We start from the raw sequence: 22,956 nt of genomic DNA on the forward strand, positions 1-22,956 counted from the left end.
TATAGTAACAAACTCATAGAAGGGCCTACATTTTTATATATACATATATATTATAATTCAATGTTCTTTTTGAACTTGTTATTTTCATATGAAAACTATTTGGAGCATAAGGATAATACATTATGGAGACGAACTTGGTCTGAATGATGTACCAAATTAATGGTTTGAAATGGACAACACACAAACCTCTATCTTTATCTTTTTGTTTTTCTTCATCAACTTTGAATATTTTCTCTATGAATTCTGTTCTTACGACTCCATCATAAAAAAAAGAAGAAAAAAAACCCACTTGAAATCGAATTTATACCAAGATTTTGTACAAAATAACTATATTTTTATCCACTTAAATTGTTTAGTTAAAATCAACTAAATCTGTGGATTCTGATCTTTAATTGATGTTTTGGGTTCTAGTTGGATTGGTCAATTTAATTTAATTGGATTATTGTTTGCTTATTATAGACATAAGTAAGAAAATAACTTGGAGACTAAGACTTCATTTGGTAACGTTTCTGTTTTCTGTTTTTTGTTTTATGTTCTTGATTTTTTGTTTCTTCTTTTTTTAGATTAAGAAACATAAATGAGTTTAATAACGGTTTCTTGTTTCTTAACTTTTTTTAGATTTATTTTTTATTTAATTCAATTAAACATCAAACAAAAATATATGTCCTCCATTAAACAATAAAAAAAAAATTATCAAACTTAGATTGAAAGGTTTTCTTGTAACTTATGGAGAACGAGATGAAGATTGAGATCTGAAGGACAAAGCTAGCAAGAGGAAGACAAAAACTCACAACAAAGAGAAAGACCGAAACCCAAGGTAAATAGGAAGACAAAAATTTACGACTAAAACACAAATCTGGCAAAAATCCACAACGAAAACACAACTACGCAAAGAGGAAGAGGAAAACTCATATTCAGCGAAGAGGAAGGTGTCGTGTAGAGGAAGATGAAGAGAGACCAAGAGGAAGACAATGAAGACGATGAAAGGAAGAGGAAGAGGATGGTTATTTGGGAAAGATGATGGAGATAAGAGAAGAAAAAGAAAACCACGTGGAGAGTGATTATTTGAAAAAGAAGATGAAAATAAGAGGAAGAAAAATAAAATCACAAGAACAAAATGTAAAAGGAAAATAAAATAGAAAAAAGAATTGAAAAAAAAAAAAGGAAACCAATAAAAAGAATTTGAGAAAAAGGAAAAGAAAACCAATACAAATAATTGAGAAAAAGCAAAAAGAACCCAATATAAATAATTAAAAAACGGGAACGGAAGAAACTACTTTTTTTTTTCTCAATAATTTCTTATAAAATGATCAACGTTTCTACTTTTTTTTAGAACGGAAAACATAAAACGTTATCAAACACCTCTGTTTTTTTAAAAAAGAAAACATAAATAGAAAAACAGAAAACGAAAACGCTACTAAACGAGCTCTAAAAGAAAATAACAAAACTATTAAACGAAAATTCTACATGTGAAATAACAATCAAGATCTACCATCCTAATTTTAAAACGAGTCTTTCCAAACTAAAATTTTATATCTATTCTTACCTTTTCCTTTACTCTCAAATTAGAAATACCAAAAAAAAAAAAAATTAATCAGTTAAAAAGAAAAAATATTTTTCAATAAACTCGTTTTTGTTCAAAGTCTTTTGACTAAAATACATTGACTAAATATATAACATTCATCATAACAATATTAATAAAAACTTTATCGAACCATAGGAAACTAAACGTTAATTTAAAATTATAGAAAATAAATTTGAGAACCAAATTTACAATAATTTAACAACTTTTGTTTTGTGTGTATATGATTAAAGTGATGAGATTCATTCAAGTATTGTCACATAAATAAGTGGCTGTTGGCTTGTGAATATGTTATATCAAATTGGCATTTTCATATCTTCTCTTTAGCTTCTTATGCATCTAAGGGATCTCTCTTTAGACAGCCTATAAGATATGGCATATGGCATATATATTACCACAATATCAATGAGTGTCCAAGTCCATATACAATATTATTCCCTTTGTGCTACCTCTAATTCAACCCAACAATTCGTCTAGGTTCCTATCAATTTACTTTTTTGTGGCTTTAGCTCCCTTTGATTCTTCACCAATATTTATCGATCAATGAATTGAATTATATATGAAAGCATATCCAAAAATGGAGCTTATCCATTCTCCTATAAATACCACATGCATAAGGATGTATGCAATAGAGTATTTGGTGTGGAAGAGAGAAATTAAGTGGAGATTTGTTTAATTTACAATACAAAGATCTTTTGCCTCCTAGAGTTTCCCTGAATAACTTCATCTAGGTAAGAGTTTTAATAACGCTTCCTTAGATTGAAGTGTTTGGGGGAACTCTTGGTGTCAACTAGATCAAATTAACGTTTCGGAGCTATGTTTCTTGAGATAGATTTTTTTTGTGCTATGTTGTTTTCTAATCTTGTAGGAGCAAAAACTAGAGAGATTTCAACCAAAAAAAAAGTTCACACTACGACATAAAATTCAGGTCGTTAGTTATGAGACCCCCACTTTCCCTTTTTTTTTTAATTAATTTAATTTCGTTGAGATTTGGTTATTAAGATGGTTTGGATGTTTGTTATAATATCCCACTATTTTCGACACGTTTAGAGTACTACTCATTTATTTTTGTGTTTAGATTATTATATATATGGTTGCGTGGTGATTGACAGAATATAGAGTTTCGGTGTGATTCTACATTATTGGAAAATATATTATGACGAGTGGTAAATGTTAAGAATGCACTTTCGAGAACTAATGTATGACGATACAACATTTTGAACATATAAAAGATCGATCAACTATTCAAGGATGCTTGAAGCTAGGATTGCAAGTGGTCATTAATTAAAAGGGAGTGATCTTATAAATGTTATGATAATTGTTATTAATTGTTATTGTATCATCAATCATAACATTGTAAAGGTCAATTACTACACAAACAAATATAATCTCTTATCATGGGTCTAAGACCCTCAAGATGTAGATGTTGTGTCATCGAACTGAATTACCAAAGTTTGATGTGTTTTCTCGGTACTTTTATGTGCTTCTGTAGTTGTTTTTTCAGTTATTAACTCTTGGTACAACAATATACACAAATAAAGTCTTTCATTGGTTGAGGAAGTGTTTTGTAGTGCATAATGTATTTCTATATATCAACTACCACATGTGTAACATACTCAGAATATAATAACTCAATGAAAATGTTGTTGATTTCAAACCATTATACACACTAAAGTCTTTCATTGGTTAAGTAAGGAAGTGGTAGTGGGTATAAAAACATTGGATATATTATCTTTACTGGTATGAGATTTTATGGATAGTACCAAAAGAAAAAGCATAAAAGTTACGTTCAAACTAAACAATACCATACCCATTGTGAAAATCGATAGAGTCTTTTATGATAAGGTGGCAACATATGAGAAAATATATATAAAAGAAAGATTAAAGTCAAGGAAGTTTTTGAATTGAAAATAAGCTAATTAAGGTAAGTAAGACATTTATATAATAATTTTAGATATAGAAAATTAAATAGCCAAAGATTTTTAACACTAATTTGATACAAGTAAAACACAGATTTACTACCTCATTCAAATGTTTAAATTTATGAAATGAATAAGTTAAGATGTAACGACATATAGTATATTACATAACTAAAAAAGGTATTGAAAAGTTCACTTCATGAAAAGGATGTTATTCCTCCTAAAGTAGAATAATGGCAACATAAATACTAAATAGCTTAGAATTTGTTTAGGGCTTTCGATCAAGAATAAATTCTTAGACATATGTAGAATATTTTATAATAAAAAAACAAACCTTAAAAAATACCATTTTAATTACTTAAACTCCAAATATATCATATGTTTCTCATTTGTAAAAAAGAAAAAGAAATTAATTAATTAAGAGAAATAAATTCTATTTATATTTTCTAATAAAAGTTTCTTTATGATAAGTTATTCTTCTTTCTTAACAGAAATTTTTAGTACTAAACCTGAGTTTAACTTGACAAATATTATTCCATTTAAATTTCTAGATTGAGTAATCAAAAATCTATTTAATATCGTTTCTATTTTAAATAGGACGAAAACCTTGGTTGTGGGGTTATTCATGGGTAAGCAGATCGCACCACTACTAAAACAAACCATACCACTGTCATAATATTACCATTTTCGTAAATATACAAACAAAACCCAAATAGGGTTTTTATGGTATAGTTATTTAATTATAGGGTTGTTATTCAATTTATTATCTTGTTTATTCTACTTGCTTCCACGTATAATCCTCTCATGGCCTATAATATCGTTTTATTATCAATGAATAAAAATTAGGTTTTCAAATTTAATCCATTTTTTAAAATCTAAAAATAAAAAATGAAAACAACTATCAAATACGGTCATTTAGAGAAACAAAATATAAAACATCAAACATAACAAAACCAATCATCAACTTTCTATTACACTGTCACGTTTGTCATAAAATAAATGTATACTAATTGCATAGGTTAGAGACCCATGACAACTGAACTCAAGACCGCCAATGCTCTAGGAATTGAACTTTGCTTAGAGACTCCAATTCTCTTCCCAATTGGGATAACATTTAACTCTAGAATTGTGTAGAGGCTTTTCATATGGGACAGAGATGATAAATCAATTATATAAAATAACTTTGTATTTTATTCTCTTCTAAAAGTATTATATATACATATGCATATATTCGTAAATATTTACTTAAGAGAGTTTGGATCCAGTGTTCTTTTATCATGTAAACTCTTCGAAAACTCTTATTCATGAGATTCCAATACAAAAAATCTGCTTTACCCTTACTTGTTTATAGATTGTACTTGGTTTCATACAAGACGTTCAACAATAGGTTATTAGTCTCTTTCTACTTAAGATGTCGGCAAATAAAATTTGTTGAGATATAAAGATAGATCATAGTTCACGTATTCTTGACCTAATATAAAGTGATATTATTAAACTTTTTGTGACCATGCCAAAAATGACATTATATTTGCTTTATTGACTTTCTTCGATATCATAAATACACAATACATAGATCATGCAATTTTTGACAATGATAGCTTTATTGTCAGTAAGAAAAAAGTTAAATATATATGCTACACTCTCTTTTTTTTTCTTTTTTTGGGCTCCATTGAGCTATTCTCCCTCTCCAGTATAGTTAATTGAATTATGCTTAATTTTGTTATTAAAATTTAAAACAAAAATGAAACATTGGATGGGTGTAAAAGAAGGAAAAAAATGGTTAAAAAATTTTAGTTCTTGTATTTTTAAATATTCAATTGTAGTCGTTGTATTTACAAGAAATCTTAAATTTAGTTTTTTAAATTAATTTTTATTGAAATTGGTTAAATAATCACAAATAAATACAATAGGTAAATATATTTTTAAAAAGTATAATCTAAATGCTAATAAAAATAAAGAGTGATGAAAAATGTACGCTAAATTAATGGTATAAGCTAAATTTAATATTTATTAGAGGTTTAGATACTAATATTAAGCACCAAAATTAAACAAATTCGAATCAAAATAATATTTAAGAAAACAAATAAACATTAGTTATTGACCTCAAGCCCAAAACCGGGTGAAACGCACCGTTTCGACCTTTTGGATGTGAACGACATGTCGTTAACTTAAAATAAAAGCGTCATATCGTAAAAGACACGTCGTAGTAGTGTTCTTCCGTAATGTGTTAAGCCCATTACGCGCCATTAGAATTTAGAAGTCCACGCAGCTTAACGGCGCCAAGACGATCTTTTGCCGTTGTCTTTTACTTCGGCCTTCCGTTCCGTTTAAAAAAAATTGCGTCGTTTCAGCCAATCAGAGACGGGATATTGAGTCATCTCTCCAATAAAAATAATCCACGTGTAATACCTTACAATATCAGTCGTTTGCGACCTTCTACATCGTTCGTAAAAGGGCTCTCTGGCAGTTAATTTCTTCTCCAATTCGGTTTCTTTTCCACCCTAAATTCATTTTTTCGCTCTCATTTTTCTGCAATTTCGGTTTCTTATTGCTGGATCTATTTGTCTCCGGCGACATCAAGGGCTGAGAATGGAAGCTCATGGCAGCGGATTCCGCCGCGTGCTCGTGCTCGCCTTTTGCGTCGCCGGGATTTGGTCCGCTTATATTTACCAAGGCGTTCTTCAGGAGACTCTGTAAGCTATTTTCGTTTGTTATGATTTATTTTTATTATTATTAGTTTCTATTGAGCAAATGTCTGTTGTTGTTGATATTTTCCTGACGACTCTGATACAGCATAAACTTTGTTTTCAGATTTTTCATATTAGGCTTTCTCCTTTGTAATTTTTGTTATCAAATATCTTGCTTCTGTTTAATATACTTGCCAACGCTGAATGCCTTTCATCTAGGGAAATCTGGATAACTTTTCCGTGGAATCAGATGTTGTCATTTATTCTTCATGTTGTTTCTGCCAAATTCCTTTGCCATTATATTCTTACCTTTAAGATTTCTGCATTTTTTGGAGGATTAACAGTAGTGTGGGTAGCCTATCATTTTGCACCGGTCTCGTATGTTTAAGAAAATTTTGGGAGTGAGCATCTATAACGTTGGGTTTTTATTGTTATTAATATTATGATAATAATATGATTTGAGGATTAGTAATCGTTCTGGCAACTGTTTTCTCATTGAACTTGATCCTGAGGAACCTTTTTTTTACATTTGGAAAAGTCAATCTCCGGAGGAGCGCAAATCCTTGTTGTTATTGCTTTGCTCACTAACGGATTCAATTCCATTTTGATGATTTAAGTCATCTTTTGATTCATTTTAGGTCCACGAAGCGCTTTGGTTCAGACGGGAAGAGATTTGAACACCTTTCCTTCCTTAACCTAGCACAAAATGTCATCTGTTTAATATGGTCATACATAAGTGAGTTTCTCTTAGCTCAACCTTTTACCAAATCTATCTGTTGTGTACCGTCCATTGTCATACCGTGTAAAAAAAAAAACTTTGAGCTGTGGTTAAAAAAATTAAGCTGGTTGTGCATCATAAACAGTGATAAAGCTCTGGTCCAGTCGTAGCACTGGTGGTGCACCTTGGTGGGCATACTGGAGTGCTGGTATTACGAACACAATTGGACCAGCTATGGGAATTGAAGCTTTGAAATATATAAGTTATCCTGCTCAGGCATGTTTCAATTTATCCCCTTATTTTTTTTTTTACCCTTTTTGTTTATGTTGTGGTTCTATAATTTCTAAAATATAATCAATTGTGATTTCCATGATTGACTCTGAATCGCTACGAGAAAGTATTTGTAGACTATACTCAGGGCTAAGAATGAGTATGACTACTAAATTAACAAAGAGTGCCGACTGAAATGTCTAGATGATTATTGTCTGTTGAAGAATTAAAAAAACAGAATTAACGAGTGAATATTTGATACTAGCTAACGAACCATGTTGTCTTTCTGCAGGTCCTGGCAAAGTCATCAAAAATGATTCCAGGTCAGTCAATAGACGAGATCCTCTTAATAATTATGTTTTACTCCACTGGAATATGAGAATGGTATATAATATTCCATGGTACATAAAAATTCAAGGAAAGAGATTACAAAGTATACAAAACTTGGAATGAATGATCTACGTACATATTCCAGAATCTGAATCTTTGTATTTTGTTTATGCAGTGATGCTGATGGGTACACTAGTTTATGGTATTAAATACACATTTCCAGAATATCTGTGTACTTTTCTGGTTGCTGGAGGAGTATCTACATTTGCACTCTTAAAGGTTTTTCCTTTACAAATCTTCTAGTTTTTTTATCTTTATGTGTTGGAGAATAGTGATGCTAATCAATACATCTCCAATTTCTACTTTAGAATATTTATTTATTTATGTTTGTGTTTAATTCCAGACTAGCTCAAAGACTATCAGCAAGTTGGCGCATCCAAATGCACCCCTTGGATATGGACTTTGCTTCCTGAACCTCGCATTTGATGGATTCACGAATGCCACTCAAGATTCCATTTCAGCAAGGTAAGAAGAATCATATTTTTATAATTTTCTTTTGTTAGAATTTTTCTTTCTTGTATATTATTATTATTTTTTTTATAATATTTTGGGTGGGGAAATCGAACCTCCTAACCCTATCAATGATTTCAATAGTACAAGATTTATACCAGTTAAGCTATATTCATTTTGCTCTGGTACATTTTTAGTTTATACAAATTTTTTGTGTTAAAGATGTACATTTTATAACATGATATTTATCTTGTGATAGTATTTGATGTTTTGATGATGCTCCCTTCTCGAAATTGAGGATAAATGCAATTTAGTCAACAACTCAGAAGCTTTATGCTGTTGAATAATTTAAATTCAATTATGATGATTACTGTAATGGTGAATTTATTCATGATCAACTCTTGCAGGTATCCAAAAACGAGTGCATGGGACATAATGTTGGGAATGAATCTCTGGGGTACTATATATAATATGATTTATATGTTTGGATGGCCGCATGGTACTGGATATCATGCCATAGAATTCTGCAGGCAGCATCCTGAAGCAGCATGGGACATTCTCCTGTATTGTCTCTGCGGAGCAGTAGGCCAAAACTTTATCTTCTTAACAATTAGCCGATTCGGTTCCCTTGCCAATACCACCATTACAACAACACGCAAATTTGTCAGCATTGTGGTGTCCTCTGTACTCAGTGGAAATCCTCTATCATCCAAGCAGTGGGGCTGCGTTGTAATGGTCTTCTCAGGCTTATCGTATCAAATCTACCTCAAATGGAGGAAGCTCCAAAAGTTGCAAAGAAAGAGAAAGACCACCTAACTAGGAAATACCACCACATTGTAACCGAAGGTTCGATGGTGTCCTTAAATTAGAGGAGGGTAATCTGAAATATTCATGGATCATGTAGATTTTTATAGAGTGGTTTAGAAGATATATGTTCAAAGTTTTGACTATGCCTTTTGTTTTTATTTTATTGTAATCAAGGCTTTTCGGGGTTGAGGACCAGTGAAGTTCTCTCCTTGAACCTTTTTTTTTCTTTTCTTTTTTTTGGAACTTAAAAGAAAACAGCTAGCTGGTGAGGATATGAATGTATACACTAATGATAATATCTAGAGTTAGTGACCTTGGGAGCATTTACACCTCAATCTACAAAGTCAATGTAGAAAGAAACAAAAAGAATATGTTTTTATTTATCTAGATATGCTACGTTACTTTTTTATGTGCTTAATAAGACTTCTGAAAAGAAAAATGTTTGTAGGAACAGTTGTGTGTATTAGTGTTCAGTTCTGACTTCCAAATATGATGGCCATGTCCAGGAATTTGTTTGTTATTGAATGCCGCCAAATCTTGTTGATTTGCTTTGACATAATACACCCTTTTTTCTTCTTGGTTTAATTTTAACATTAAATTATTTTAATTTGTTGCTTTTTTAATATAGTATAATATAATAAATATGATTAGTTTTGAAGTATGTTTAATCATTGAAAATAGTTCTACACTCAAATAAAACAATTAGCCCAACGGAATACTGTTAAAAATTAGTTTTTTTTTCTTCTTTTAAAATGTAGCAAAATAAATTAAATTATTTATAAATATAACAAATTATCATCTATCACACTAATACTAATAGATATTTATAAGTGATGACTTAGTTTTGTATTTATTTAAATAAAAACAAAAAAAAATCTTAAATCTCTAGAAGATTAGATGTTCATGTAAGATTTGGATAAACTCCGAGTCTTCCAAAAAAAAAAAAGAAATGAACATTTAAGTCAATTTTGTGGCAATTTTTGAGTGGTTAAGTTGGGAGGTTGATGATCGTTCCACTTTGCTGGAAACAGAATTCAAAATTAGCCTTGTTCCTCGAGAAAGTTGATAGCAATAAGTGTCCCTTTATTTTGTAGTGAGTTCCCTCCTCTTTAACCTTCCACTTTTTGACTTTAGTCATAATTATATTTATACTTTGTCCACCACTGACTGAATTTAACACACACATCCTTCTTCTTCTTCCCTGACTTCCCTTCAATTTTCAGTCTCATGCCAGGGCCCTCTCTACATCAGGTAAGCTTACAAAATTCTCTCCAATTATCTTCTCTTTGTCTTATCCCAACTCCCCACCCAATATATTTCAACTCTCATTTCATGTATCAAGTTTTTCCAGAAGTTTAAAGCTCTTACAATTTCAGTGTTTTCTTCCTGCACTTTCTTCTGTTTAACTGAGAAAAATAATCAGAGAGTCAGATTTCTGTATTCTCATACTTAAGTGGTTGCTGTTCTGTTCCAAATCCAGGAGCATTAGAGAAAGAGAAACCAAGGTAGACAAGGATGAGTGCACACCAACAACAAAACACATTCCATTCAAATCATATTTATGTTTGTTACATCATAAATCAGGTAAGGAACAAAAAGAAAAAAAAAATGCTGATTCTATACCTCTGCACACCAAAAATACAAAAAGTATATAGGAAACCATTCCACTGGTTATCCTCTACCTGTTTTCATCAGTTTTTTTATCAGTTTTTTGTTTTTTTGCTTCCCTCAATCACTTTTTGTTGGAGGGGAGTAAGTAATGCGGCCAAAGCATGCTTACTCTTTGAATAGAATGTCTACAAATTGTATCTAGACGTTATATACATGTGGGAAATCAAGCTACAAAAACTGGGACACCAAAATCACATATTGCAAGAAACTGGAAAGGTGAAAAAAAATGACACACCAAAGCACACTGGTTCGGATGTTACTATTAGAGAAAACCCCACCTAGGGAGAGAAAAGAAAAAAAGAATGTGGAACACGAGGTTATATGTGTCCCGATGTGTCCGAATGATCCATAACATTCTAGACACGAGTCATGGAATGCAGATATCAACATGCCACTATGAAAAATTTTAGGCCGGAATGGCTGCAAACCAATGGAATTTAATTTAAAGAAAAAAAAAAAGAAACTGAATTTTGAACCTAGACAATGCAGATTCAGTATTTGGGATGATTAGATAGGTTTTATAGACTTTGGAGAAGGGCTCTTTTGCAAGGTGGTGGCTGTGAAGGGTTAACACTGGGGTTAAGGGAAGGTGACTCCACTCCCAGTGTTTTAAGAAGAAAACTCCTTTCCTGAAAAAGAGAACAAAACAAAACAAATGAGAGGTCAATCATAAAAAGCAGAGCGGCATACGCATTACAACTACTAATACCCAAAATAAAAGTATTTCTATTGGTTACACCTCCATTTTGTATTTGTTCAAAAAAAATCTAGACAATGAAGCTAAGATGGTGATAATGAAGCGTTTTTATAAAATGGAGAAAGTAATTTTGGCCATCAAAATTCATTTTGCTGCCATCATGATACTGTTTTTTAAACCAAGAGACCGTACTATGACATACAGTGTTTCGTATTCTCCATTTAAAACTCTTCCTAATTATAATACTTGAAGAGATCTTGGTACTATTCTGTGGGTAGCCTAGTCTGATCTTCTCTAATTCCAGATGAAAAAAGAGCCGAAGATTTATCTAGCTGAGTACTACATGTCTACATGATAGTTTGATTTGATCCATGTAATCCATGTTTGCTAACCCAGACTATCTTCATTTCCTAATGTCTCCTAGTTTGAACCCATTTATCAACATGAACCTCTGTTCAAGAGAACTAAAGTTTCTGATGAAAGTTCTTGAACTAAAGCAAAATTATCAAACTTCAATTGTAAAAACTGAATCCTCAAACTTTCAAAAATTGAAAATTCGGCCCTTTATGCTCACTTTCATCCTAATTCCTACTTTACTCTCTCCCGTCCTTCTGAATCCTTTCTGGGACAAGGATGCTGCAGTAAAATGCAAAATGTCTCTTTGTTGTCCATTATCAATGTTTTTCCCATGGAATACTCTCTCCATGAATTGGATACTACAGTAGCACCAGCCCAGCAGCAACCCAATAGATTTATGGGCTGGATGGGAGGAAATGGAATAATGAGGAGGAAGGGGGAGAGAGAGTAGCTGGAGAATGGAGAAAGAAAGTGAGGAAAGATGAGAGTGAAAGAAAGTAAATGGATCCAATTTTTTCTTTCGTGAAAGTAAAGGATTTAAATTAAAAGACAGTTCACCAGTCCAATTTTTTCACTTATAAAAGTTGGGGGTTTAATTTTTTCCATTAAAAGTCCCTAACACATTGTTCCCCCAACTCACTGATTGTATAATCCATTAATTCGATTCCTTTTGACAGTTTATCAATTGTGAGCACGAAGATCAATAAATAAGTTTCATAATATGTAGATAGAGACAGATTTCACTTAAATACTAAATACTAGTTATAACCTGATTATTTATGAATTTGGACTTGTAAAGAACTGTGGTAGACTTCTATGATTGTAGGTGATTTTAAGGTTTTAACTGAAATCCACATCTCATAAGGGGAAGGTTTGATTTAGGCCTAAGACACTGCTATTTTGAACTGGCAGATTGCTTAAGCCCCAAAAGCTCCTCATATTTTGCTTTAGTTATATCGTTGTTTATTACTGAAACTGCTTTTCTGTTTAATATGAAAACACAATCACTTGACTGATTTGATTTTATTTGTGCAGTAAAACAAAATGTAAAGGACACTCACACTTTCAGAGAATTGTGGGCTGGGAATTCCTGCTGCCAAGGATCTAAAAAGTGGTATTACATGCATGGGGGAGCTGAATTCCGAACTTGAAAAGGAAGAGGCAAAGGATTCAATTTTTCGTTCATTGCAACACTTGAAAGTCTCTGCTGCAGTAAAACACTTCATCTTCTTAGTAGCACATTATCATGAGAAAGATCAATCGCCTCTATAAGCAATGTAAGAACTTAGTCATTACCTCTCTCCAGGTTTGTCTTTGGAAGTATTTCTTTTGTAGATTCACCAATATTATATTGCTCTCTGGTGCAACTTGACCCGGATTCAAATTGAGGTTCCTGATGATGAGTCCCTATCTCAGGCTGGCTTTGATCTATTTTTTCCTCTGCTGTTTGGGATACAAGTGTTGATCCAGTACTGTATTCTGAACTACCAGGAGATTCGTGGAGATTGGGTTCTCTGCAGGCCATTTCATTGATAAGGCCAAAAATAAAAAGTAATCCAAATTTGAGAAATAATAGAAAGTATATTTCTGTTACCTCCATTGACTACCATCATTGCTACTCCTTAAATCCTCCACTGAACCCTTAGCGTCTTCCAGTTGAAGGTCAATATCCGGAGTTACATATTTGGGTATGCGCATGTTATTTTCTTTGCTTCGACTGAGGAAATCTTGGAGAATCTGATTCATATTTAGTGGACATTACAGAAAAAGAAAATAATAAATAATCTATCAAACATCATGTATGAAAATAATATGAAGAATACTCAAGCATTAATAGGAAGTGAAGTTTCCAATTTTTAGGGAAAGAAGTTAGCAGCAGTATATAATTCAGGATATCCTCTTTTTTATGATGAATACTTGCCATGTCTGAAAATAAAAATAGAGTTTATTCGTTCGGTCGAGGGAGACATGGAATAAAGATTCATCCCACTGTACTCTTACTTGGTTATCTGCCGTTATCAACATGCAGCTCAATATCACATAGCACATATAACAGCATTGTTGATAGACAAAGTACCTTCCAAGCATTTTCTAGACTTTGATCTGTATTCTCTGAGTTAACCTTCAATGCAAGTGAACTGAGTAATTCTGCTTGTTCTGTTAAAGCGGTTACCTTTGGATCATCCTTCTTAATAAAGGTTCCTTGACTTTTGTTACTTTGAGCTGCTTATGGTGGAGAAATGAAGAGATTAATACCATTATTGTTAGCCCAAAAGTAAATCAAATGATGCAACAAACAAAACCTCCAAGGAGTGATATTCCTTGTCTCTGCAATGTGTCTCCAGTTTTAACAAAATGATTAGGAAGTTGTTTCTTTAAGTGACTTACTAGCACTTTGACCATCGGCATGGTCAACACTGTTCTCTACCAGTACTGCAAGTGGAGCTCTCAGCTGCTGATCCACTGCTAACTCTGGCTTTTTTGATCCATCCTCAAGCGAGCAACCTTCCGTTGTATGAGATATGTGTGCTCTCCTAAATGGTTATTTGCAAAATAATCAATTCTTTAATGTGAAGCAATTTCTCGTTAACGTTTCTATTTAGACATCTTGTGTACAAATTATATACCTTATCCTCTTTACTGGCTGAGAAGTTTCGGAAGAAACATCATTACTCCCCTTTTGAAATATAACCCTTTTGTTGTTGTGATTGATGAATGAACTTGAGTTCTCTTTTGCTAATGCTTCGTATTTGGCTCTCTTTTTACACAGGGTGGTAAACCGGTTTTTCACTGCATTGTCCGTTCTGCATGAGCCATATCACAAAGAAATGCTTAGTGAATTTGCAGCAAAATTGAACTGCAATAAGAAAACTCGACAGTTCTATACCTGCCTGACACCACCTTTGCTATTTCTGTCCATCTATTTCCAAATATTTTCTGTGCCTGTAGACCAGGTTAATTTATTAGATATAGGGGCATCCAATGACGTGGGAATGCTCAAAAGTTTGAACACATATTGACCATTTGGCTACTTTAACTTTTAAGAGACCACAGCATGTGCTAATATTTGCTAATCCGAGGCATTTTAACATTATATATCAAGGATTCAATTTCACTCATACAATTAAGAGATGTAATAAAATTACATTTACAGTAGATTTTAAACTTATAAGATAGCGATTACAGACAATATTTAAATCTCCATTCAAGATTCTCCGCTCTTACAAGTGGGGGGAATAATCAATCACCTCGCATAGAAGCAAATCCTCTTCTGGAGACCATCCCCCTTTCTTAAAATCAGAATTCAAGTACGTGTACCATCTGAAATTTAATTCCATAGGCCATTCACATCAGTGAAACTCGATCAACCCAGAAGAAGAAAACAAGAACTGTTTGAATCAGTTTTGTTACCATGGTTCTCATCATTTTCATTTACCTTCTTCTGCACTGTCTTGTTGTTTTATCCTTGAACTTGGATGCAATGATTGCCCAACTGCACAATCAATTCATTCCATCAACAATCAATCGAAGTTTCAATAAACTAAATGAGATTAATAGTAGAGTCAATGAGTAGAAAGTGTTCTTACTTTTCTGTTCCATGTTGGTTAATCTGTTCTCTGAGAATATCATCCTCCTGAAAACTCCAATAACCCATATCAGAAATCACATCAAAACGATCTATAAACCAGGGAAGCAATCTTCAGAGATCGAAAATAAAAAAAGAGAGAAACCTGTTGAGTCCAGGAAACGATGTGTCGTTCCTTCTTCTTGGAATCTTCAGTGGCGAGCTTCTTCTTGGTGTCCTGCATTTGCTTTTATTAATTACAATCAACAGTATCTCTTAGGCGCTCCTCCCCTTTTATTGAAACCCACTTGCATGCTAAAGGTAAGCCTTTCTATAGCATATAAAAAAAGGGGGGGGATAAGAAACTGCAAAGTCCCTAAAAAAGGAACACTTCTCTCTTCACTTTCCTTTAATCTTTACGGATGATACAAAAACACTGTTGGGTTCAAAACGGAACAGCAGCAATTTCAAGTCGAAAGCGATGCTGAACTTGAAACCTCTCTATCAAAAACCCTATACAAAATCGAAATCGCCTCGGATTCTAACCCTTTATATTTTTGCTTCTCTCTATTTCTCTTACCCACTTTAATTTCTTCACTATAGAGGCAGTATCTGAGTTCAAATAAACAAAAGCTCCAGGGATTCAAATGGGAAACAAACAGAGAGAAGTAAGAATCAATGATGAATCCCCCAATCCAATCCAATCCAATCCAAACACAATAAGGATGATGATGATGGTAATCCTGTGGGTTGAATAGGTAGATCTGGAAATGGAAAAGGGTTTGTGTAAGAAACAGGAATGAAGTAGAAGAAGGGTGAAAGAGAGAGATTTGAGAGATGGAATTGAGGGAAATGAGATGAGACAGAGAAAGGTCTCTGTTTGAAACACACACACACTCGCTCTCTCTCTCTAGAAGGAGCTTGTGGGGATTTAAAATTGAAGAAAAAAGAGAGATAAAAATAAAGAAAAGAAGAATTGAAACAACGGACTCATGGATGAGTGCGCGGGTATGAAGGGAAGTTTGAAAAAGAACGCTGAATTCCATGTGGGGGATACCATGGTGGCCTCTACTATTCCCACATTTCACTGACAATTCCTTTCTTTTTCTTTTTCTTCCTTCTTTTTTTTATATATCTTTTCTCTATTTTAATTTTATATACACATCTTTCATTTTTTTTAATTTTTTTAAATATATATTTTCTCTATTTTAATTTTACAAGCTATCATTCCTCTCTCCAAATCGATTTTTTTACTAAATCGTCACTCGGCTATGATTGATTTAGTAAATATTCAAACCGACCTCAACCATACTTACATAAATGTAATCACTCAGTTAGGTTGGCTGATTTAACACTAACAAATGTTATTTGAAACTTCTCGCCGACACCAATCGACTTATCATGTTCATCCATATTGACAATGTTATAGTAGAAGTTTAACAATGTTGATCCGTGTTTATAATTAATAGAAATTGAAATTTGGATATATTTATATATATTTTTATTCATTATACTATATTTGAAAATACTTATTTACATATTGTATTTTATTATTATTATTATAATTAATTTTTAAATATAACTAAATAAATTAAAATATTTACCTAATATATTAAAATTTGAAATTCTATCTCTACGACAGAAACTATAATTTTTAAATACTTTAAACATATTTCCATTTACAATACTTTCCCTTATTATTATTATTTAACCATTTTAAAATGAATTTGAGATATTAAATTAATTTTTTGAAAACCTACATTATTCAAATTTATATATGTATGATGTATGTGTTAATACATGCATGCATGGATGACACATGTGATTCAAGACTGAATATCTTCATTCTCATTGGTCAATTTCTTTCTTTTTCAAAATAAAATTTGAATAATGTTTCTTTAGAATTATTATTATTATTATCATCATTATTAATAATAATAAATTGATAATTTTGGAAGTAGCATGAATCACCTTCCTCTAAAGGCTCTTTTTTTCCTTTTTTTTTTCTCCTCTCTTTTTTGGATTTTACTTTTTAGTATTTTATTCTTCTTTGTTCTTTTATTTTGTTAATTAATTAATTAGATTAGATCAAATTTGAAATTTAAGAATTTTTAATCTCTATCCAGTTTGGCAGATTACACATTGTATTGGTTCAATAAAAAATGTCTTTTTATCCTTTTTTTCAAATTTTAAAAATGCTTTTGTTATAAAAAAAAATTAAGAAATTATATATATTCAAATTTTTTAGAAAAATATAATTGGATCTTCTGACACTTTTAGATTTGTTGAATCTAATTGAAAATATAAGGATTTTGTTTGGCATTGTTTTCCCCCATTAAATATTATTACCATTGGATTAAAAACCAATGGTAATAATTTTTTCTTTTATGAGGAAATAAAAAGTAGATTAAAAACCCTAATTTCTTCCGGAAAATAATAACAAATAAATAAAGTTTTCAATATTTTGTCTTCTCCCTTTTACATAGAGGTTATTTTAGACAAAAGTTTCCATTTAATATCTAACTTTTTAGATTTACTTCTTTAATCTTGATTTTCTTACTAAAAACCTTAATTGGGTATTTAACAATAATGTTTATTAATTAATTTAAACTAATTACCAAAGTGAAGTTTTAAAATTGAGATGAAAACAAAATAATGGAATGCAGAGACGTTTTACTATTTAAACCTTTTAATTTTACTAAATAATAAATATTAATCATAGAGACTGAAAATGAATATTTAGTAAGTTTTAAAGTTAAAAGCATACATTTTGAAATTTGGGGATCACATCAATTACTAAAGGTAAGTTTGTAGCCTTTTCAAAATTAAATTGAAATTAAACTTAATATTTAAATACAAAAAATATAACATTTCGAAATCTATAAACAATCAAATCTATTTATTTCCTTTGTTGTTTAAAAAAGAAAGAACGAGAACGAGAAAAAAGAGACGAGATTGTATGATTGAGGAATGGGAGATGACAAGTGGGTCGAAAGGTAACAAGAAATACGAAGAGAGAAATAAAATGTAACAATAAAAAAATAATTATTGACGTGTCAAATCTTATTTTGACCTAACAATTTGAATATATAATATAATTAACCGTTTATTTTTATTTTACAACAACCTAAATAAATTTGAACTTTCAATCTTTATTTTAACAAAATCATACATTTACTGATGAAGTCCAAAGTTAAAAAAATGTACGTAATGCGTGCAGTCAAAATTTAATATTTTTACGTAGTGGGAAATGTAATATAGGGTGTGACAAAAATAAATATTTCAAATAATCAATAAAGTGTAGTTGACACATGACTTTTGTGAGAGTTAGAGTGCTCATTTAACAACTCTTTCTTCATCTCATCTCAAAATAAATAAACTTTTTAAAAAATCACTGTACATTTATTGTGTGTTTAATAATTAATGAAAAATGTGAATCCATGTTTCTAAATTTGAAAATTTGAAAATTTGAACCCACAATGGTTGGAGGTAATTTGGTTGGTGTGACATTAATAGATATGTGGCCAAATATATGATGAGCAGCATGACTAAATAGTAATGCCAACTATATGTGATACAGTCAAGTTGAGTCTACCATTAAAATCTTTTTATAATAATTTTAGTTTTGTAATTAAAATCATTTCTTACTTTAATCTTGGTTTAAAAGAACAAAAAAAAAGGACTAATAATTTGGTATGTGAAATTGTTATTTGATGATCAAGATATGCATCATAAAGAGAGATTTAGGCATAATGTGGTTGCTGATTACAAGTAAAGGGCTAAAAGTAAAGAAGGCAATGGATTGGAATTGTAATTCAAATAAAATAAAAATAAATTGTTTGTTTGAAAGAAGTTTTGTTCTTAAACTTAAGTAGGAAAAAACAAATAAACAAAAAAAATGAAAAATATTGGTAATATCGTATCAATTTCAATTTCCAATTTAAAGTTGAAATTTGTAGATGAATAAATTGAAAGTAAATAAAAATGATTTCCTTTTCAAATGTTAAAATTTTATTCGTAGCCTCCTTCTAAAAATGTATCTTTCCTTTCCCTATTGAAAAAAATCAGAATTAACTTTTCTTACATTTTCAAACTCTAAAATTTGAGGTCTTTGTAACAATCATTTTTCCACCTCCTCTAATCTATTTTCCACTTTTTGTAATTCTAAAGATGTTATATCTTTTTCAAACTTCTTTCTCTATACAGATTTAATATATTTGATTCTTTCACTAATATTTATCCCCTTCTCTTTTTCCTTTTTAATTATTTCCTAACTTTCTTTTTTGTCTAATTTCCCCCCTAATTTTTCTCCCATATTCCTACTTTTCTCTGTTTTCTCTTCCTCTAATTTATTTAACATAACTTTTTCACTTAACTTTACTCTTCTTAAAATTTCTCTTTTCATCCTTAACATTTTTTTAATGTCTATATTTTTTTTTATTTCTTTCCTTTCACTTTTATTCTTTTTTCTTTAACTAATACCCTCTTTTTTTAAAAGAAAAAAAGAAACTCTTAGACTAATATCCTGTTTGAACAATTTTTATCTGCTGGTTATCTCTTTAATTAAAAAAACAAAAATAACATACAATATGTTTCAATTTTAATTTTCTTAGAAAAATTACTTTTATTTTCTCCCAATTTCTTAATGATGGTTCAATATTTCTTGTATTTTGAATTCAGCCAGAATTCAAAAATAAAAACAAACCGATAACAAAGTAACAACTGCCTTTTATTTTAAAACTTGACTTTTTAAATACCCATAGTAATTTAACAATATAAAAATGAAATTTAATATTATTTTAATAAAAATAAAAGATAACCTAAAAATATTAGTATATATACAGAAATATTAAAAAGAAATAAAAATATAGTTAAATTTGTGAAAGTCCATCCCTTGCAGAAATTCATGATTAATAGACCATACTATATATATATATTAATATATTATCGAGAAACCATAATGGTCTATTTAGAGTATTATTGTGTTTGATTTTTGTTTGAAAAGTTTCTATATATTTTATTATTGTCCTAATAAAACCAAAATATGATATTCTATTTTGTCTCTTTAGTTTTCTATCTACAAAATACATGCACATTTTATTAAAAAGAAAATCAACCTTTTAGAAGATATCTAAATCGTATTCAATACAAACAAAAGAAAAACCATGAATTTAATTAAATGAGAATAATCTTAAAATTGTTTACAAATACGAGAAATAATAAATTATAAAAATGGTTTGGTGGTTTGAAATTTAATCAATCTTTGCTAATATTTAAAGAAAGAAAAAAAGACTTGATAACAAATTTACAAACGGTATATGGAGATTCAAAATTGAAAAAGAAAAAGAAAAAAACTTAGAATGAAAGTAATTATTTGCAAGTTCCAACAAAAGAAAAAAATGATGTTACTTTTTAATTATGATGAAAATATAATATTATTCATAAGATTACTACTTCCACTTTCACAAGTGATATGAACCGATCACCAAATATCCATAACACTTTTGTCTTCATCATCCTACGTGGACAAGATGGAGAACTGACACGTAGGAATGAAAGAAGCATAATTTAGTCATTTTAACTTCAAATCTTCAAATTGGTGGACCCTACATACAATACTCATCATCCTATCCTTTACTCCCAAACCCCACTTTTGTTGACAGCGAAATATCCCGCCTTCAAAGACTTATTGCCATTCCCTTTTTCTTTTTAATTAATTAAGTCTTCATCTTCTCTAAAATATAATTACTTTTTTTAAACAATAAAAAAATTTACACTTTCAACTAATTGCTTAAATTTTTAATAAATGGAGATTACCTTTTTCATTATTCTTATTATAGTTTGGAATTGATCTCTATGTCATATGTTTTCAATTGGTTAATTTTTTATATTTGATTAAAATGGTATTGATATCCCAATATTTCATATATCTTTTAAAGTGTGATAATGTCTATTTGGTCTCTGAAGTTTCAAAACACATACTTTTGTCTCACATTTTCTAAATACTTTTAAATGATCTATGAGTTAACTTTAATTTAATAGAATACTCACTAGACCGTTAAGTGTTCATGTGATTATTGATTATATTTGATGATTTGTAAATTATATTAAATTAGCTAAAATATAAATTAAAATAAAAAGTTTAAAATACACTTGTAACTTTAAAATATATATTTTTATTTAAATGGTTGGTAAAAAAATGTATCATTTTTTTAATCTCAGATTTGAACATTATTTAAATTAATAAAAAAAAAAGTAATTTAAAATTTATTAATTTCCTTTTTACCAACAAGTTCAGTAAAAAAATACAAAAAAAGCCTTAAAGTTATAGGTATATTTTAAGCCTTTTATTTTAATTCATTTTTCAACTAATTAAATATAATTTACGCATCATTCAAATTACCTAATGTTTAGGTCAACACCTAATGGTCTAATAAGCACTTGGTTAAGGTAAAGTTAATTCAGAGACCAAATAGACATGAATTTCAAATATTAAGGACGAAAAGTACATTTTACCATTTTGTTTTTTATTTCACACCAAAAAAGACTTGGATCAATTGAGATAGTTGTTTTCACACATATATCTATGGTCGTCTCTCATATCCAACTAAAGTGAAAATTGATCACAATTCCAATTCCATAAATAAGGAAGAAGAAAAAAAATATCTGTTGTTTTTTAAAACTTTTCTTTATTCTAAACCTAATAAGTCAATTACAACAAAATTAGTAAATTTAAACCAATAGAAAATGTAACATTTTTGTGAATATAGTGTGTTAAGAGCATATGATATTAAATCATGTAAAGCAAATTGAAAAATCGAAAAGTACATCGAACCCATTTTTGTCACTGCCCATGTTGGGACCCAACACTAGAAGTAAAAGATGGAGGGTATCCTATAAGAACACATATATACACATTAAAACATTTCTTTTAATATGTATAAAGTAGTTGAAGGGTACAATATAGGAGTAGTGCCCAATGCCTTCCCCATTCGTGCCGCATTGGTCCTAATTATCAAACACATAACCTTAGTGTATTTTTTGGACCTTTATCCTATTTTGAAAAGACCCGGCCTAGGAGATATTCTCATCTCAACGAATTTCTACCTAAAAAAGATAGTTTTTCATACTACAAAAGTTTATTTAAATGAATCGACCTAAGAACACAAGAACTCATAAATATTGCTTTTGAAAGAGGGAAATGAGTGAGTTACACAAATGAATGCTTTTTAAAGAGGGAATCTTGAAAATAAGATTTAAAACGGGTATATATAAAAAGGAATATTGAAAGGTTAAAAAGAAAAGGAAAGGGAAAAAAAAGAGAGGCTATATTTTATAAAAAGGGAAAAAGAAAAAAGAAAAAAGAAATTAAAGGGGTTGATGGGATTATTAGAAAGGGAAAGAGTATTATAAATGATGAGAGTAATTGTGGAGGGTCGGTGACATTTGTCCCACAATTCCCCTTCCAAATGCAATTGCTAATAAGACCTAGAAAAAGACCCAACCGACCCTTCTGCGAGTGGAACCCTATGCAAAAACTACATACTCTTAATCATAACCAAACTATTCTACAAATATGATCTGATTACAATTAAATGTGGTTTCTTCTTTACTTTGGATTAATTACACAACAAATTATTTGTTCTAGCCTATGATTCAAAAGTACATTAATAGTACAAAGTTCAAATTACAAATTTAAGTGGAAATCCAACTTCTTTTAATAAGAAACAAACAGAAAAAGGAAGAAAAGAAATTTAGACGTCCCCTTCTCCTTTCCTCCAAACCCCATTAATGCTTAATTTTGTCAGCTTTTGCAATATATATATTTGATTTAAAGTGAAAA

The 22,956-nt window shown here is 30.3% G+C and overlaps 2 protein-coding genes and 1 long non-coding RNA gene across 4 annotated transcripts; 2 read left to right on the top strand and 1 right to left on the bottom strand.

Annotated features, from left to right (window-relative positions):
• Window positions 1–5,761: 5,761 nt before the first annotated feature.
• On the top strand, window positions 5,762–9,274 carry LOC101222296 (UDP-galactose/UDP-glucose transporter 3). The gene is made up of 7 exons (XM_004135141.2): window positions 5,762–6,194; window positions 6,827–6,924; window positions 7,052–7,182; window positions 7,469–7,499; window positions 7,682–7,785; window positions 7,910–8,031; window positions 8,424–9,274. Exons 1-7 carry the CDS (start codon window positions 6,091–6,093, stop codon window positions 8,830–8,832), a joined length of 999 nt encoding a protein of 332 aa, XP_004135189.1. The 5' UTR covers window positions 5,762–6,090; the 3' UTR covers window positions 8,833–9,274.
• A 460-nt stretch (window positions 9,275–9,734) lies between these two features.
• LOC105435569 lies at window positions 9,735–14,704 on the top strand. Its single transcript, XR_969610.2, has 4 exons — window positions 9,735–10,074; window positions 10,304–10,407; window positions 12,584–12,825; window positions 14,319–14,704. It is a non-coding gene; the product is annotated as an uncharacterized LOC105435569 (long non-coding RNA).
• Window positions 10,344–16,069, bottom strand: LOC101222056 (transcription factor MYB124). Of its 2 annotated transcripts, none has more exons than XM_031886020.1 (12): window positions 15,280–16,069; window positions 15,136–15,182; window positions 14,985–15,041; window positions 14,797–14,869; window positions 14,436–14,491; window positions 14,176–14,352; window positions 13,937–14,082; window positions 13,626–13,771; window positions 13,143–13,285; window positions 12,845–13,062; window positions 12,610–12,755; window positions 10,344–11,123 (listed from the first exon to the last, which is right to left on the bottom strand). In XM_031886020.1, the coding sequence occupies exons 1-12, from the start codon at window positions 15,355–15,357 to the stop codon at window positions 11,013–11,015; spliced, it is 1,398 nt and encodes a 465-aa protein (XP_031741880.1). In that variant the 5' UTR covers window positions 15,358–16,069; the 3' UTR covers window positions 10,344–11,012. The 2 variants fall into 2 exon arrangements, with proteins under 2 accessions (XP_031741880.1, XP_011655672.1); XM_011657370.2 differs by having other exon boundaries at window positions 12,610–12,752; window positions 15,280–16,064.
• Window positions 16,070–22,956: the final 6,887 nt, after the last annotated feature.

The sequence above is a fragment of the Cucumis sativus genome, chromosome 5 (genome assembly GCF_000004075.3).
Source record: "Cucumis sativus cultivar 9930 chromosome 5, Cucumber_9930_V3, whole genome shotgun sequence".
Taxonomy (NCBI): domain Eukaryota; kingdom Viridiplantae; phylum Streptophyta; class Magnoliopsida; order Cucurbitales; family Cucurbitaceae; genus Cucumis; species Cucumis sativus.

Excerpts from the sequence above, each read along its gene's own strand:
- LOC101222296 (XM_004135141.2), top strand. The coding sequence starts at position 6,091 with ATGGAAGCTCATGGCAGCGGATTCCGCCGCGTGCTCGTGCTCGCCTTT. Across the intron at positions 6,195-6,826 it reads GGCGTTCTTCAGGAGACTCT|GTCCACGAAGCGCTTTGGTT; the intron begins GTAAGCTATTTT and ends GATTCATTTTAG. Across the intron at positions 6,925-7,051 it reads TTTAATATGGTCATACATAA|TGATAAAGCTCTGGTCCAGT; the intron begins GTGAGTTTCTCT and ends CATCATAAACAG.
- LOC101222056 (XM_031886020.1), bottom strand. The coding sequence starts at position 15,357 with ATGCAGGACACCAAGAAGAAGCTCGCCACTGAAGATTCCAAGAAGAAG. Across the intron at positions 15,183-15,279 it reads TCGTTTCCTGGACTCAACAG|GAGGATGATATTCTCAGAGA; the intron begins GTTTCTCTCTTT and ends TGGAGTTTTCAG. Across the intron at positions 13,063-13,142 it reads AATGATGGTAGTCAATGGAG|AGAACCCAATCTCCACGAAT; the intron begins GTAACAGAAATA and ends AATGGCCTGCAG.